General features: G+C 39.3%; 1 protein-coding gene and 1 pseudogene across 1 annotated transcript; both read left to right on the top strand.

Annotated features, from left to right (window-relative positions):
* Positions 1-1,125: 1,125 nt before the first annotated feature.
* Positions 1,126-11,835, top strand: MRPL19 (mitochondrial ribosomal protein L19). Its single transcript, XM_010862973.1, has 6 exons — positions 1,126-1,260; positions 1,452-1,569; positions 4,773-4,891; positions 5,101-5,235; positions 10,960-11,141; positions 11,234-11,835. Exons 1-6 carry the CDS (start codon positions 1,158-1,160, stop codon positions 11,453-11,455), a joined length of 879 nt encoding a protein of 292 aa, XP_010861275.1. The 5' UTR covers positions 1,126-1,157; the 3' UTR covers positions 11,456-11,835.
* A 5,991-nt stretch (positions 11,836-17,826) lies between these two features.
* On the top strand, positions 17,827-18,546 carry LOC105005110 (annotated as a pseudogene).
* The last annotated feature ends 149 nt before the right edge of the window (positions 18,547-18,695 follow it).

Below are 18,695 nucleotides of genomic sequence, written 5' to 3'. Positions count from 1 at the left end.
GGTGAAAGTGAAGTCGCTCAGTCATGCCCGACCCCTAGCAACCCCATGGATTGCAGCCTACCAGGCTCTTCCGTCCATGATTGTCCTGCTACTCTTAGAGTTTCAGTCTAAGGGGAATGAATCTCTAACCGCTTTATTCTGGGGGGAACCGTCTACCTCCTGCCTCAAGGTGCACCCAGTTTTCAGGGTAATATTATGACTACCTACAATTGTCCAGTCCAAACTCAAGTTTAGCTCCTTAGGGAAGTAATGCTCTCTGTAGTCTCAGACTTGTGCCACTCCTTCTGTCAACAACTATTTTCTTTTTTCTTTGCATTCAACGAAGAGTGAGGACCAGCTAGATGCTGAGAGAAAATGGTGAGAAAAAGACAACCTTCACACCCTCAGGAGCCTGCAGTATAAGGGTGGAGTTAGAATCTAATCCAATAAATACACAAGTAATTAAAAATTAAATTAATAATTAAAATTGTAAATGACATCAGAGTTGCTAATGGAACGATGAGAGTCTATAATGAGAATTTTGACAAGCTGAAGTCTTGCCTGAGAAATTGAAGATAAATAATTGAGGATTCAAGAGGAAGGAAAGCTTTCTAGGCTGAGAGAACACCCGGGTGGACAGATATAACTTGGCACATTATGGAAAACTAGAGAAATATAGTTCAGTTCAGTTTAGTTGCTCAGTAGTGTCCGACTCTTTGCGACCCCATGGACTTCAGCACGCCAGACCTCCCTGTTCATCACCAACTCCCAGAGTTTACTCAAACTCATGTCCATTGAGTCGGTGATGCCATCCAACCATCTCATTCTCTGTCGTCCCCTTCTCCTTCCGCCTTCAATCTTTCCTAGCATCAGGGTCTTTTCAGCTCTTAGCATCAGGTGGCCAAAGTATTGGAGTTTCAGCTTCAACATCAGTCCTTCCAATGAATTCCAATGAATATTCAGGACTGATTTCCTTTAGCATGAACTGGTTGGATGTCCTTGTAGAGAAATACAGTGCACTTTCCCTAAGATAGTCAGGCCCTTGTGCAGCATGGGGCTCGGGTGGTTAGAGAAAGACTTGACTGTTTTGTCCCGTAGAAGCTGCCATCTGGCCGTAGGCGGCCGCTTCCTTGTCGCACTGATCACTGGGAGTTGTAGTCTCAACAGAGAGCTCAAGGATGGCGGCCTCTATCGCAAGGGGCTGCCAGGCTGCAAAGGGTCTGGGCCCGAGCTTTCGATCCGCCAGGGCTCTACTCCCTGTGTCAACCTCTGTCGCTAGCCGTAAGTACAGCGGAGCTTGCTAGCCGGGGGCAGAAGGAGCTTCGGGTCAGGCTAGGGGAGAAGCGAGCCTGGAAGTCACGGGCGACCTCGGAGGAGCCGCTCGTGGGACCGGGAGTTGGGGGGAGAGTGCGAGGTTTCAGGGGCTCTGGGCTGCGGGAAGCAGTCTTGACCTCTGTGGTGTGCCCCTGCAGGGGTCCTGGCGGGGCCGGGCCGGCGGCAGATCACTGGACCTTCTGAGCCTGGCGTGTTCCAGCCACCGCCGAAACCGGTTATAGTGGACAAGCGCGGCCCCCAGCGCCGGGAAAGCAGGTGAGGCCACCCGACCTGGAAGCGATTCTTGCGTTTTGGGGTCTGTGCGTTCTCAAACCTATAGTTGGTTCCGAAGTCTGAAGCGGGTCTTATCCTAGGATCTGGAACTCCCAGGGTAAGAGCTTGTGTGCAGAATTCATGAATCTGGGAAGCACACCGAGCTCAGGTTTGTCTTCCTGGCTCTCCCAAGCCAGCACTTTCTGCAGTCATACTAGATCAGAACTTCAAGCAGAGATTCCCCAGACTGTAAGCTCTTTGGCCTGTACCAAGAGTTTTTCTGTGAAGTACGTCGTATTTTACCTGTTGATGTTAAGGAACGAATCTTACTTCCCTAAGTGGAAATGGATTGGCCCAAACAGCCTGTTGTAGTTTCCCAACTTATCGTATTTTAGTGTCCCTGCAAAAGCGATACAGTGGTAGAAATTTCCGCTAATTTGTGCCTGAAATTTGCTCTTGAAATGTGCTTAAAATCCTGGTTAAGGGACTTCCCTGGTGGTCCAATGGCTAAGACTGGGTGCTCCCAATGTAGAGGGCCTGGTTCGAATCCCTGGTCAGGGAACTAGATCCCACATGTGGCAACTAAAGTTCCACAGGTTGCAAGATGGAATATCCCGCCTACAGCGATTAAGACCCAGCAGGGCCAAACAGTTAATTAAAAATAAATATTTTCTAAAAACCTGGTACACTTAAGTGTACAGTGGTAACTTTGGAGTACATGTAAATTTAGATGATCTAGGATTTGCAGAAACTGTTTCTGTAAACTTGTATAACAACTTTATTAAAAAGCAAATATTAGGGGGGAAAATTGGTGTGATTTAAGCTGTATGAAGGGCTCCGCTAGTAGCTCAGATGGTAAAGCATCTGCCTGCAATGCAGAAGATCCGGGTTCAATACCTCGGTTGGGAAGATCCCCTGGAGAAGGAAATGGCAACCCACTCCAGTATTCTTGCCTGGAGAATTCCATGGACAGAGGAGCATGGTGGGCTACAGTCCATGAGGGTGGCAAAAAGTCAGACAGGACTAAGCGACCAACACCCACAGGCTATATGAAAGAGTTCTATATTGTCGATTGGATTATCTCTGTGTGTGTATTTGTGTTTAACAAATATTGTATATATCCTGTGATTGTAAGTTGAAATAAACTTGAATTCATGGAACCGAGAGACTCAGAAAATATTTCTCTGTATTTTTTTTTTAAGGTAGAAAAGGAATATTTCTCTTAAATGGCAACACTTAATATAATTCAGTTAAATGGGAATAACTACTTTGATAAATAATTTGACAAGATTTAGTAAATTTGAGATTGTACCTTTCCACCCAGATAGTATACAATTTAAGGAAAGTCGTATGTACTGAGAGACATGTAATATGTACAAGGAGACAAAAATGAACACAAAAGTAATGTTTGTAATAAAAATTTAGAAGTAGCCTAGATATCCTTCAGGAGGTGAATGGGCAAATACATTCACGCAATGCACTATTACACAGCAATGGAACATAAATAAACTAGAGTTAACATGGATGAACTTCACAAATACAATGTGTGAAAAAGCAACCTGCAGAAGAATTGACAAGTATTGTAGCATTTTTATATTGCCCATACATTCATACATATGTAAAGTTTAAAAAAATGTATAGGGGAAATTCTTGACTTTCACAGAGCAATCAAATCTGGTTTTCCAAATAGTGGTACAAGCTGACATGTGTCTCCCAGTGTGATAGAATAAGAAGATCACATCATCACCTCGGTAATATTTTTACCAAAATGTTTAACCTCAGTCTAGGCATGTGGAAACAATAAACAAATCCAGAATCCAGCAGTGGTCTATAATGCGATAGGCTTTGACTCTTTGAAGAAAAAAATCATTACAAATTGCAGATATGGGAAGAGTACTAGTTTAAGACAATAAAAACCAGATATAATGTGTGAAGCTTGATTATAGTTTGAAATGGGCAACAGAAGCTATAAAAGACCTTTTTCAGGACCAATTAGGCACATTTAAATATGAACTATGTTAGATTATACTATTGAATTAATGCTGAAGTTCTTAGGTGTCATAAAGGTATTGTGATAAATGTAATAAAATTCTTATCTTAGTGGAAGCCTTCTAAAGTATTGAAGGACGAAATGCCTTACTATTTGACATTTTCAAATGGTTCAGGAAAAAATTATATATAAAGCAAATCTGGCAAAATGTTGGTAGTTGGTGAAATTACATGAAGTATATATGAGTGTTCACTGTATTTCATTTTTTTGGTAAGTTTGAAGCATTTTAAAGTAGGAAATTGAGAAAAAGGAAGAAATTCTTAGGAATAATCATCACCAAATTAATTATCCCATAGTAATTAACTGTAGAGCTTCCCTGGTGACTCAGTGGTAAAGAATCCACCTGCCAATGCAGGAGACACAGTTTTGATCCCTGGGCTGGAAGATCTCCTGGAGAAGGAAATGGCGACCCACTCCAGTATTCTTGCCTGGGAAATCCCATGGACAGAGGAGCCTGGTGGGCTACAAGTCCATGGGGTCACTGAAGAGTCAGACACAACTTAGCAACTAATGCACAACAACAACAAAATTAACTGTGGGGATAGGGAGGAGTACACTGGAGCTTCAACTATATTGATAATTTACTTCTTGAGATGGGTGACAGGGACAGGTATGCTCATTGTAATGTCATTTATACTTTTCTATAGATTAAACATTTTATAATTAGTTTAAAATCAGTTTGAGAATAGGGAGATTATTTTTAAAGTTAGTTTGCAGTTGATGATTTATATGTTTATATCTTTTCCAACATAATTTACTGTAACATGTACAACTCAACATGAAGCCTATAGGTTATAGACTTTGGAATCTGACAGACATGCCTACATTTAATGATATATTTATAGCTAATTTAATAATAAATCTGTTATTTACTGTCTCCAAGCTTCATTTTCTTCATCTGTGAAAAGGAGATGATGACACCAAAATCATGTTTAATAAAACTTAACACAATGCTTGGTGAGTACTCAGGAATTGTTAGCTGTTTTCATGAGAATTGACAACAATTATAGAAATAAGGTGGACTTTTTTTATTTAGAGAAGAAAGAATAAAACATGTCAGCATCCTAATCTTTTACTTTTTTTGGTAAAACAATGGTTTCTGTTTTAATGGTCTTTAAGTTTGCTTTTAATTTATTTTACTTTATATTTTTCATAGGTTCTTGAGTCCTGAATTCATTCCTCCAAGGGGAAGAACAAATCCTCTGAAATTTCAAATAGAAAGAAAAGATATGTTAGAAAGGAGAAAAATACTCCACATTCCAGAGTTCTACGTTGGTCAGTAAGAGCTGGATGCTTTTATCATTAGTGGTAGGAGGGTTAGTTTTCATGATACATGAAATTGTTTTTCAAACAGGTTTTGCCCATATGAGGTACTTATTTCTAATATTATATTAATATATTTTGGAAGTTTTGGAGTTATGTGGAAATACTGTTGTTCGACTCTGCATCTCATGTACAAGTTCACTTCTCCTTTGAATTTGTAGGAAGTATTCTTCGTGTTACTACTGCTGACCCATATGCCAATGGAAAAACCAGCCAGTTTCTGGGGATTTGCATCCAGAGATCAGGAAAAGGACTTGGAGCTACTTTTATCCTTAGGAATACTATTGAAGGACAAGGTAGGTTTCATTTCATTATTTTCATTTTCTGGAAAATGTTATCTCAGGAGTCTTTTCTGTTTTCTTCATTCTGGAATAAGACTCTGGAACCTGAAAGTAAAAGAGAATTCTGAGGGATGACATGGAGCCTGTGGCCTAAAAACGTATGAGAACTGAGGTTGCTTCCAAAGGCTTCTTTTGTTACAGAGACAACAACCATTAGAAGTGGACTTTCCAAATCATAGCAACCTCAAAATATGAGACAAGTGACTATTAAACAGTGTAGGGACATTTATTTTTGGACCAAATAACCCTTGAAAACATTAAGATAAACATAATAATGTCCTTATAAGTTACTTTCTCCTGAAATGAACGGCCCCCTTTTTGCTTTATATTACAACAGTCACCACAATTAATAAGAACTGGTGGAATTTTTTTTAAGGCAAAATTATTTTTGCTATGCCAATAAGATAGGGGAATGTGTGGTAAAATTCTAGAAAAATTATGAATCAAAATGGCAGGAACATGGATGGACTTGGAGAATATTGAAAGTGTGAAAGTGTTAATCCCTCAGTCTTGTCTGACTCTTTGTGACCCCCCTGGACTGCAGCCCTCCAAGCTCCTCTGTCCATGGAATTCTCCAGGCCAGAATAGTGAAGTGGGTTGCCATTTTCTCCTCCAAAGAATCTTCCCAACCCAGGAATTGAACCCGGGTCTCCTGCCTTGCAGGCAGATTCTTTATTGTCTGAACCTTCAGGGAAGTCCTATTTCACTAAGTGAAATAAGTCAGATAGAGAAGGACAAGTTATCATTTCTATGTGAAATCTAAAAACTACAGCTAGTGAATATAACAAAAAAGAAGCAAACTCACAGATACAGAGAACAAACCGGTGGTAGCTAGTGGGGAGAGAAAAAGGGGAGGGGCAATATAGGGGTGGCAGATTTAAAAAGTACAAACTACTGTGTATAAAATAAGCTACAAGATATGTTGTACAACACGGGAAGTGTGGTTGATATTGTACTGGTTTGAGCAAACTCCGGGAAATGGTGAAGGACAGGGAAGCCTGGCACGCTGCAGTGCCTGGGGCCACAAAGAGTCGGACACGACTTAGCAACTGAGCAACAACAGCAACTGTACCGTAAGTATAAATGGAGTGTAACTTTTAAAAATTGTGAATGACCTTATTATACACATATAACTTCCATAACGTTGTACAGCAACTATACTTCAATAAAATAAACATGAATAAAACTAAAAAAGATTTTTTTTAAAGAAATAAAAGGCCAAAAAAAAAAAATGGTAAGAACAGTAAACTTTTCATACTTAAAGTTGTATGCTTCATGGTCCCCGGCAGTGAAGTACTATGTTGAAAGAAATTGAACATATGAAAGTGGTGTATGTCTCCCTTATCCTATGGTGCTGTGCATGTAGGACCTCAGCAGAAATGATCACAGAAACTTATGCCTCTAATCACGTTGTGTACTTGGAGAAATCTTATCATAGAAAGACACGAGCAAAGGTGTGATAGACCTCAGTAGATTTTTTTTTTTAATTGCGATAATAGTTTCTATCTCCCAGGAGTTTGTTGTTCAGTCGCTAAGTCGTGTCTGCCTCTTTGCGACCCCATGGACTGCGGCATGCCAGGCTTCCCTGTCCCTCACTATCTCTGGGAGTTTACTCAAACTCATGTCCATGAGTCAGTGATGCCATCCAACCATCTGTCTCTGGCACCCGCTTCTGCCCTCAATCTTTCCCAGCATCAGGGTCTCTTTCAGTGAGTCAGCTCTTCCCATCAGGTGGCCAAAATATGGGAGTTTCAGGTTCAGCATCAGTCCTTCCAATGAATATACAGGGTTGATTTCCTTTAGGATTGACTGGTTTGATCTCTTTGCTGTCCAAGGGACTTTCAAGAGTCTTCTCCAGCACCACAGTGTGAAAGCATCAATTCTTCAGCGCTCAGCCTTCTTTATGGTCCGACTCACACATCCGTACATGACTACTGGAAAAACCATAGCTTTTACTCTATGGACCTTTGCCAGCAAAGTGCTATCTCTGCTTTTTATAGGCTTTCTAGATTTGTCATAGCTTTCCTTCCAAGGAGCAAGCATCTAACTTCATGACTGCAGTCACTGTCCACGGTGATTTTGGAGCCCAAGAAAACGAAATCTGCCACTGTTTCCATTTTTTCCCCATCTATTTATCATGAAGTGATGAGACTGGTCACCATGATCTTAATTGTTTGAATGTTGAGGTGTTTTTGTTTTGTTTTGTTTTGTTTTCAATTTATTTTATTCATTTGGCTGCACTGGGTCTTAGTTGTGGCATGTGGAATCTAGCTCCCTGACCAGGGATCAAACTGGGGCCCTCTTCTTTGGGAGTTCAGTCTTAGCCACTGGACCACCAGGCATGCATGCTGAGTAGCTTCAGTCATGTCTTTGCAACCCTATGAACTGCAGCCCATTAGGCTCCTCTGTCCATGGGATTCTCCAGGCAAGAATACTGGAGTGGGTTGCTGTGCCCCCATCCAAGGGATCTTCCCAACCCAGGGATCAAACCTGGGTCTCCTGCATTGCAGGCAGATTATTTACCACTGAGCCACGTGGGAAGCCCTCCTGGACCACCAGGGAAGTCCCAAATGCTGAGTTTGAAGTCAGCTATTTCACTCTCCTCTTTCATTCTCAAGAGGCTCTTTAGTTCTTCTTCGATTTCTGCCATGAGGATGGTGTCATCTGCATATCTGAGGTTGTTGATATTTCTTCCAGCAGTCTTGATTCCAGCTTGTGTTTCATCCAGCCTGGCATTTTACATGATGTACTCTGCATATAAGTTAAATAAGCAGGATAACAATATACAGCTGTGACGTACTCCTTTCCCAATTTGGAACCAGTTCATTGTTCCATGTCTGGTTCTAACTGTTGCTTCTTAAACTGCATACAGGTTTCTTAGGAGGCAGGTCAGGTGGTCTGGTATTCCCATCTCTTTCAGAATTTTCCACAGTTTATTGTGATCCACACAATCAAAGGCTTTAGCATAGTCAGTGAAGCAGAAGTAGATGTTTTCCTGGGATTCTCTTGCTTTTTTCTATGATCCAGTGGATGTTGACAATTTAATCTCTGGTTCCTCTGCCTTTTCTAAATCCAGCTTGTACATCTGGAGGTTCTCGGTTCAGGTACTGTTGAAGCCTAGCTTGAAGGATTTTGAGCATTACCTTGCTAGCATGTGAAATGAGCACAGTTGTACAATAGTTTGAATATCCTTTGGCACTGCCTTTCTTTGGAATTCGAATGGAAATTGCCCTTTTCCAGTCCTGTATCCATTGCTGAGTTTTCCAAATTTGCTGGCGTATTGAATGCAGCACTTTAACAGCAACATCTCTTAAGATTTGCAATAGCTCAGCTGGGGTTCCATCACCTCCACTAGCTTTGTTCATCATAATGCTTCCTAAGGCCCACTTGGCTTCACACTCCAGGATGTCAGGCTCGAGGTGAGTGACCACACCATCATGGTTATCTGGGTCATGAAGATCTTTTTGTAGTTATTCTGTGAATCCTTGCCACCTCTTCTTAATCTCTTCTGCTTCCGTCACGGTCCTTGCCATTTCTGTCCTTCGTTGTGCCCGTTTTTGTATGAAATGTTTCCCCGGCACCCTAGTCATTCCCATCCTATTGTTTTCGTCTATTTCTTTGCGTTGTTCACTTAAGAAGGCTTTCTTATCTCTCCTTGCTATTCCATGGAACTCTGCACTGAGTTCCCTTTCTGTTTTGCCTTTTGCTTCTCTTGTTTTCTCAAATATTTGTAAAGCCTGGTCAGACAACCATTTTGTCTTTTTTATTTCTTAGGGGTAGTTTTGGTCACTACCTCCATCCATAGTTTTTCAGGCACTCTGTCCATCAGATCTACCTCCCTGGGTTGTGGTCAGTTAATTTTCATGTTGTATGTGAAGCACTTGACACAGAATTCTCAAAAGTATTAGCTCTGTCTTGCCATTTTCTACCATTAACATTTTGACTGTGACCTGCTTGTACCTTCCACATTGATACTTCCTACTTTGATGATTCTTCCTAGTCCCTTGGCTTTAAATACCATTCATGTGGTATTAATTCCCGGATTTATGTTGATGACTGACCCTTTCCTTATTCCAGATACTCGCATACCTGTTTGACATCTCCATTTGGGTATCTTGTTAAAGCAAGCTCAAAACAGAACTCCATTCCCTTCATAATGTGTTCTTTTCACAGGTTTGTTTTTTGTTTTTTCTTTTCTATTTCCATAAGTTGTATTACTCCATACCCATTTACTTAAACCCAAAACTTAGGAGCTTTTTTAGTTATCCATTTTCACACATCCAGTCAGCAAGTGTTCATGGCTTAATCTCCAGAAACTTTATCCCAGCTGTGTCTGTGTCTCCACCTCCGTTGCTACCACTCTTGTCCTTGCCACCATCATCTCCTGCCTGCAGCTGTGCAGTATCCTTGGCTTACCTTCCTGATCCACCAAGTTACTATACTTTAGCCAAATGGACCTTTTTCTGGTTTTTCCAACATGGTAGGTTTGTTAAGAGCCCAGAGCCTTTGTATTTGCTGTTCTTTCTGCCTGGAGCATTCTTGGCCCTTTGTAGTATCAGTTGAAATGCTATCTTTTCAAAGAAACTTTTCCTGACGATACTATTTAAAGTTGCTCCTGGGAATTCCCTGGTGGTCCAGTGGTTAGTACTTGATGCTTTGCTGTCAATCCCTGGTAGGGAACTAAGATCCCACATGCTGCATGGTTCAGGATAAATAAAGTTGCCCCTTTCTCAGTCACAATATAATCCCTGTATTGTGTTCACTATATGAAATTACCTGCTGGTTTTTTTATTTATTGTTTGCCATCATCTACTGACTCAATGGACATGGGTTTGGGTAGACTCTGGCAGTTGGTGATGGATAGGGAGGCCTGGCGTGCTGTGGTTCATGGGGTTGCAAAGAGTCAGACATGACTGAGCAGTGACTGAACTGAACTAGAACATAAGCTTTATGATAAGAGAAGGGTTTTACCTATTTTGATTTTGCTGTAGGCACGGCTCCTAAATCAGTGCCTATAACAGAATAGATGTAGAGTGAAACTTGATTAAATCCTGGTATTAACACTAGATGTTAATGTTGATCCTATGTTTTACTATCTATATTTCTCTTGGGTCAGAATACACACTTCCCTTTAAATGTTCCTGATACAGATTGTATATATTAACCTTTTATATCAGCATCTTGGAAACACTCAAAGCTGTTCCTCCTATAGAGGGCACAGAATATTTACAAATCTAGGCCATCTTACGAGGACTTCTTAATCAAAATTAGAACTTAAAAATTGTACTTACTCTTTTGAATCATTAATTCTGTTGCTTTAAATGTAGAAGATCCAGTTTTATTAAAGTAATTGGGAAATAAACAAGAATATGAGTGAAGAATTTATTCAAACTTCCAACTAATACTGCCAAAATCAAAGAGATAAATGGCTCATTATATTTATAGAAGACATTTTTCTTTAGACTTTATCGTTCTAACTCAGGTTTTCTCATTTTTTTAATCTAGTGGATTTATTTCTATTTCTTTCAATAATCTTCATTTTAAAGGTTACAAATTTATATCACATTTCCTACATGCAAAAACCCTGAGCTAATTCCTTCATGAAATAGTCTTTATTGTAGTATGAGGTGTATGCAGGAATCTGAATTTAGATTGTAAGAATATGTTTTCTCTTTTTAGGTGTTGAGATTTGCTTTGAACTTTATAATCCTCGAATCCAGGAGATCCAAGTTGTCAAATTAGAGAAACGGCTTGACGATAGTTTGCTGTACTTGCGAGATGCCCTTCCTGAATACAGCACTTTTGATATGAACATGAAGCCAGTAGCACAAGAACCTAGCCGAGAAGTTCCTATTAATCAGGTATAAGTTGTACATTTGGAACTGGAAGTTCAAGAATAACTTTTCTTGGCAATTATCAGCCTAATTTGTTCCTTTTCTTATATCTTCCTTAGCTAAAAGTAAAAATGAAGCCAAAACCCTGGTCCAAACGCTGGGAACGTCCAAAATTTAATGTTAAAGGGATCAGATTTGACCTTTGTTTAACTGAAGAGCAAATGAAAGAAGCCCAGAAGTGGAGTCAGCCATGGCTTGAGTTTGATATGATGAGGGAATATGACACATCAAAGATTGAAGCTGCAATATGGAATGAAATTGAAGCATCGAAAAGTTCCTGATCTGAGAATGGGTTTGGTTACTGGCAGAGGATATACTGACTCTCAGAGGATTTATTTAGAAACCAATTTAATCTCATATATAAAGACATAGTCATTAAATCAATTAAGCGTTCTTTTATGAATTTTATTTAAAAAGTCATCACACCCATTTATTATTTTAAAAAGAAAAATGTGCGTGCCAAGTGGTCTGATGTCCATTCTTTTAATGGAGGCAAAGCTATAATAGCATCAAACTGTTACTGGAATGCTCTTCATTGAGCTTGGGATCTGAACAAGGAAGTCAGTAGGATGATTTTTTGAATTTGTGAAATAAATTATAAATACAAAAAAGTGTATGATTGAAAGAGTAATAATAAAATGAGCATTATATACCCACCACCAGATTAAAAAGTAAAACATTTGTAATATCAAAGGAGGTTAGGAAATAGAGCATTTAGTAGAATCTAAGAAGACTTGTGTGTCTGTAATTGCATCCATCCCCTCTCCCACATGTAGGCAGTATCCCAACTTTGTGTTAATCATTCCCTTGCATTTCTTTTAGTTTATTACATAATGTACATTCTTAAACAGTACATTTACTTTTGAAAAATCTGTTTGCAGGTGTAAAAGGACAAGATTGCCTTTTTTGTTGTGCTGGGTGTCGGAGCATGAGAGGGCTTCTCCGCTTGAGCACACTGACTTTTCTTGTTGCTGTGCATGGGCTCTCTAGTTGTGGCGCGAGGGCTTAGTTGCTCTTTGGCATGTGGGATCTTGGTTCCCCAACCAGGGATTGAACCCTGGTTTGATCCAGTGTCCCCTGCGTTGGAAGGTGGATTCTTAACCACTGGACCACTAGGGAAGTCCCAACATTGTCATTATTGCAGGGAGAGCATAATGAAGTTCTTTGGATCATAGTTGCTTCAGCTTCCATGAGAGTTTACAAAAGGATACTCCACATGAGTATCTTCCTTTGGTCAGTCTCCAAAGTAAAGGTTTCCAGTCTCCTTCCTGGAGGCTAAGGGTCTTTCTACCCTTAACCATATTGAAGAAAAAGAATGAGATTTCTGGCACACTATATTTTTATGGCCATCCTGTCCATCCTCTCCCCCACACAAGTGCCTGCAGTCCTGAGAACTGTTCTAGCTTCTCTAGAGAAACCTCCTAAAATTAACTGATGTGGAGGAGGGCCAGACAAGCAATTGTGGGGAGCTGGGAAAGGGATACCCTGTTTGAAACTTCCAGATAGTTTCATCAGGTTCTCACTAGTTTAGCCACTGTCCTTGACCCCCTAGTTGCTGATCTGCCGACTAACAATTGAGGTTAACTGGATTGGTTCTCATCTTTCTCCACTGCTGGCTTGGTTTGCCTTTTTTAAGTCTGCCAGTCCATTCATGTTTTTTCAGCTTTTAAAATTTTGCTCTGCTTGTTTCTTGTCCTGTTCTTCTTGTGGTTTTATATCTCATCCATATGTTTCTTGACATTTTCTACTATTTGCGTCTTGTCCTGTTTTCTCCTTCCTTGTAGGTTTTCTTTTCCCTGTGGTATACTTTGGTGGTTATTTGAATAATTTATTTGACAAATTAACCTGTTTAGCCACTTTCCCCAGTAATAGATTTCTTTTGAAGAAATTTTCAGATATTAGTCCTTGGGGTTCTCAACATTGAGGGCTATCTTGCTCTTTCACTAACAGTTACACAGCCACCTACTTTCAGAAAGCAACATATATACCATCATTCACTTATTTAGATTACTTGCTGAGATAGCCTCTCAAAATTTTAACAGTCTATGCCCTACATTTTCTTCTCTTGTCAGAAGAGAACCATTAAAATTTGTTCATTTTTTACCTTGATAAACACACTTCAGCGTTGGTAGAAGGGCAGATGAATGGTACATTTCGAGACTAAAGCTGTGCAAATGTATGATTGGCTCATGAGTACATGTGCTTATAACAACATAGCCAGTCATGTTTTTTACTCTATAAAATTTCTTTAAAATTCTTTTGAATTCTCCCCCAGAAAAAACAGATCTTAATAAATTTTTATTGTAATATATATATATATTACCATAATAAAAATTGATATTAAAAATGATTATAACAAAATTTATCATTTTAACCATTTTTAAATATGCAACTTTAGTGGCATTAATTACTTTCATATTGTGCGGCCATCACCATTATCTTCAAAACTTTTTCATCACTCTAGAAAGGAGCTGTAACTAGTAAGTAGTAACTCCCAATTCCTCTCTCTGTGTCAGCTCCTGGTAAGTTCTAATCTACTCACTTTATGAATTTACCTATTCTGATTCTTAAAAGTGGAATCATACAGTATTTGTTTTTTTAATATTTTAAAAACATATACTCCAGGTATATACATATCTTGGAGTATAATTGCTAGATCATATTTTGAAATTTCCCTTATACTTTCTTTGATCTATTGGTTGTTAAAGAACGTTAATTGCCACATTTAATATGCCACAAGTGAAGTTTCCACTTCTTTTGTTACTGATTTCTTCATTCCATTGTGGTCAGAGAAGATACTTAGTGTGATTTCCGTCTTTTTTAAAAATAGAATAAAGTCACATTTTACAAAATAATTTTATTTATTCATTCAGCTTTTGGCGGTGGTGGATCTTTGTTCTGCACGAGCGTTTTCTGTAGTTGCAGTGAGTGAGGGCTCCTGTCTAGTTGCAGTGTGCAGGCTTCTCATTGTGGTGGCTTATCATGTAAAGCACAAGCTCTAAGGAGCATGTTGTGCCTCCTGGGCTCTAGAGCACAGGTTCAATAGTGGTGCGTGGGTATAGTTGCTCCGCAGCATGTGGGATCTTCCCAGATCAGGGACTGAACCCGTGTCTCCTGAATTGGCAGGCAGATTCTTCACCACTAAGTCACCATGGAGGCCCTGTATGTAGTCTTTTAAAATGCACTAAAAATTGTTCTGTGGCCTAACATATGGTCTGGACAACATGCCTTGTGCACTTGAGAAACATATTTTACTGTTGTTGGATGGAGAGTTTTATCTGTCTGTTAGGTCTAGTTTGTTTATAGTGTTGTTGAAATCTTCTGTTTCCTCATTGATCTTCTGTCTAAAGGTTTTATCCATTTTTCAAGAGTGGAATATTGAAGTTTCTAACAATTCTTATAGAGCTGTCTACTTTACTCTTCGATTCTGTCAATGTTTGCTTCATATATTTGGGGGCATCTGTCATTTTGTGTATAAATTTTATTTTCCTGATGAATTTTTATCAATATGTAATATGCATTTTAGTTTCTTAAAACAATTTTTGGCTTACAGTCTTATTTTGCTTAATACTAGTATACGCACCTCAATTCTCCTTTGCTTACTATTTACATAGAATATCTTTTTATGTCCTTTCACTTTCAACATATCTGTGTCTTTGAAGCTAAAGTGAGTCTCTTAGCGTATAGCATATTGTCCTTAGCCTATAGTTGGATCATTTGATTTTATCCATTTTGCTGATATTTGCCTTCTGTTTGGAGAGTTTATTTAATTCATTTACCGTTAAAGTAATTAGTATAAGGAAGAACTGCCACTTGTTGTCTTTATGTATTATACATTTTTTGTTTCTCATTACTGTCTTCTATGTTGATTTTTTGGTGGTGAACCATTATGATTCCCTTCTCATTTCACTTTTGCATATAGTTGTTAAATATTTTCTTTGTGGTTACTATGAGGGTTATAGTCAACATAATATAGTCTAATTTGAATTGATTATCAGTTTGAGTTCAACAACAAACAAAATTTCTAGTCCTGTGAAGCTCTATTCTCCCTTTATTGATGTCACAAATTACATCTTCATATATTGTGTGCCTGATAATATAATTATTTTGTTGCACTGCTCTTTTAAGTCATGTAACTGTTAGTCGCTCAGTTGTGTCCGACTCTTTGGAACCCCATGGACTGTAACCCACCAGGCTCCTCTGTCCATGAGATTCCCCAGGCAAGAATACTGGAGTGGGTCTCCATTTCCTTCTCCAGGGGATCGTCCCAACCCAGGGATCAAACCTGGGTCTTCTTTAAGTATGAGATAAAACAGAGTTACCAAACAAAATTACAACAATAATAGCTATTATATTTTCCCATGTATTTACCTGTACTAGAGGTCTTTATCACAAACTAGATGTAGATTCAAGTTACTGCCTACATTCTGCCTGAAGTACTCCCTTTAGCCTTTCTTGTAGGACAGGTCTAGTTGTAATGAACTGTCTTAGGTTTTGTTTATATGGCAGTGCCTTTATTTATACTTTTTGAAGGTCAGTTTTTCTAGATAAGAGTATTTTTTGTTGACAGTATTTTTCTCTCAGCAAATTAAATATCTCCTGGCATCTGATTTCTGAGGAGATTTGTCTGTTAAATTTACTGAGGATATTTTGATCATGAGTTGCTTCTCCTTTGCTGCTTTCAGGATTGTCTCCTTGTCTTTTGCCAGTTTGATTATAATACGTCTTGGTGTGCGCCTCTGAGTTTAACTGCTTGGAGTTCATTGAGATTCTTGGACTTGGAGATTCATATTTGTCATCAAATGTTGGCTGTATTTGACCATTCTTTCTTCAAATATTCTTTCTGATCCTTTCTTTTGGGACATTCATAATGCATGTTGGTCTTTTTGATGGTCCCATTAATTTTGTAGACTGTGTTCACGTCATTCTTTTTTTCTTTTTGCTCCACAGGCATGATCATTGTAATTATCCTAGTTTTAAGTTAGTTGATTTATTTTTTCTGCCTGCTCACACTGGCTGTTGAACTCCTCTAGCACTTTTTTAAGGTGTCAGTTATTGTAATTTCCATCCTTAGAATTTGTTTGGTTCCTTTTATGATTTCTGTGTCTTTATTGCTAATCTCATTTTGTTCATATATCCCTTTTCAAATTTCCTTTTGTTCTTGGTCCCTGTTTTCCTTTAGCTCCTTGAGCATGTCTAAGACAGTTATTTAAAGTCTTTGTCTATTAATTCTGATATCTGCTTCTGCAGTGATTGGTTCTGTTTAATTTATTCCTTTGGATGGCCATGCATTCCCACGTCTTTGAATGTATTTTGATTATTTTTGTTGAAAATTGGACATTTAAACATTCTAATGTGATTCTGGAAATCAGATTTGCCCTCCTTCCCTAGGACTTTCTTTATTTTGATTATTGGACTATAGTAGTCCATTTGCTTAATGATATTCTTAAAATTATTTTTTACAAACAATATAGTCCTTGTGTGTGATCGCTGAAATGTTTCTTACCTTTTTTTAGATAGTGTTTTGATAGGTTTTTTTAAAAGTCAGGAGCTAAAACAAACCCATCTCTCTGTTTTTGCAGGTTGTCATTTTTCTAATATACTCCCTCAACAATAAACCGGGCTTGCGCTAAGCCTAACAATTAGCCTGAGTTGAAAACTTAGGGTCTTTGGAGTCTTTTTAAAGCATGTTTCTTATTCTGGATGTGTGTGGCTTTCTAAATTTCCCTATATATATACTTCTGAATATCCTAAGTGCCCAAAGTAACTCCCCACCCTCAGCTTTTTCTCCCAGTCCTTAGATGATCTGTTGTATCATAGACCTTAGATGTATCTCAGTTGTAATCTTTTGACCCAGGCACTTGTGGATTGTTGGCTTGCCTTATACTGTTTTAGGCCAATGCTTTCTGCTTTTCTGTCCTGAGTTTCAAGTTAGGCAAGACAGAAATGAGTGCTTTGGTTCAGTTTTCAAGAACCCCCCTGAGAGGCTAGAGTATAGACCAGGTCTATAGTCTAGGTGCAGAGGTCTGCTCTGCACCATCCAGTCTATCCTAAATGAAATCAATCCTGAATGTTCATTAGAAGGACTAATGCTGAAGCTGAAACTCCAATACTCTAGGCTACCTGATGTGAAGAACTGACTCATTTGAAAAGACCCTGATGCTGGGAAAGATTGAAGGCAGGAGCACAAGGGGATGATAAGAGGATGAGATGGTTGGATGGCATCACTGACTCAATGGACATGAGTTTGAGTAAACTCCTGGAGTTGGTGATGGACAGGGAGGCCTGGTGTGCTGTAGTCCATAGGGTCGCGGGGAGTCGGACACGACTGAGTGACTGAACTGAAGTAACTGCACCATCCAGAGACAGGGAGTGAAGTTTCACACTGAGAACAAAGCTGTTTTTTTCAAGACAGCTGCCACATCAAGGAGGGGTGCTATGCTATGCCAAGTCCCTTCAGTCGTGTCTGACTCTGTGTGACCCCATAGACGGCAGCCCACCAGGCTCCCCTGTCCCTGGGATTCTCCAGGCAAGAACACTGGAGTGGGTTGCCATTTCCTTCTCCAATGCATGAAAGTGAAAAGTGAAAGTGAAGTAGCTCAGTCGTGTCCAACTCTTAGTAACCCCATGGACTGCATCTAGGCTCCTCCGTCCATGGGATTTCCAGGCAAGAGTACTGGAGTGGGTTGCCATTGCCTTCTTTAACTACAAGTTTACGGAGCTCTAATACAGAGGTCTGACAAGATCAAAGCTGCAAGAGAATGAACAGTGAAGTACAGAGAGTTGGAAGGATCTTGAGTTTGGCGATGCTTGGCGAGAAGACAAGCTGCCTCGTGAGGATGTTGCAATACCACTGAATGAGCTTCGTGAACCTGAACGGGACAAAGGAGGCACCACAGAATCTGTTAAAGAACAAGAGATGAAGTGGACCGACTTGGCCTTCCAGTACCTCCGTGAGAATGTTCCTCCCATAGGAAACTGACACCTGGCTCCTTGTTCATCGACAGATTTTTTTTTTTTAATACAGTTACAAAACATTTTCTTTCTGTCTCCTAACTTAAATCTTTTAGTGATAGATCAACTCTCAAAAATGTACAACTAATTTTGTGGCAGCAAAATGCAATGTGAAAATGCTCAACCACGTTGAGAAGCTGATTACAGTTTCTTAGGGATGCAGAATATATGGCCCTTTGAACCTAAAGTTCTTCATTAACTAGCTTGTGTTTGAACATGATTTGTTATACATTTGCCTTAAAAAAAGATGCCATAAAGCTTTTCAACCATTTGTTTTTGTTAAAATTTTTTCTAGTATTTTATGAGATGTAACTACTATACAAATTATAGCTTAATAGTTTTACTTTCATATGTTGAAATGATTATCAGCATTTTTCAGTTCAGTTCAGTTTAGGCGCTCAGTTGTGTCCGACTCTTTGCGACCCCATGAATCGCAGCACGCCAGGCCTCCCTGTCCATCACCAACTCACGGAGTTCACTCAGACTCACGTCCATCAAGTCGGTGAT

Source organism: Bison bison, unplaced genomic scaffold (genome assembly GCF_000754665.1).
Source record: "Bison bison bison isolate TAMUID 2011002044 unplaced genomic scaffold, Bison_UMD1.0 scf7180017864486, whole genome shotgun sequence".
NCBI lineage: Eukaryota > Metazoa > Chordata > Mammalia > Artiodactyla > Bovidae > Bison > Bison bison.
The sequence above is the reverse complement of the archived record's forward strand: the minus strand, read 5'-3'. Positions and strand labels throughout refer to the sequence as shown.

Excerpts from the sequence above, each read along its gene's own strand:
- MRPL19 (XM_010862973.1), top strand. The coding sequence starts at position 1,158 with ATGGCGGCCTCTATCGCAAGGGGCTGCCAGGCTGCAAAGGGTCTGGGC. Across the intron at positions 4,892-5,100 it reads CATTCCAGAGTTCTACGTTG|GAAGTATTCTTCGTGTTACT; the intron begins GTCAGTAAGAGC and ends TTGAATTTGTAG. Across the intron at positions 5,236-10,959 it reads GAATACTATTGAAGGACAAG|GTGTTGAGATTTGCTTTGAA; the intron begins GTAGGTTTCATT and ends TTCTCTTTTTAG.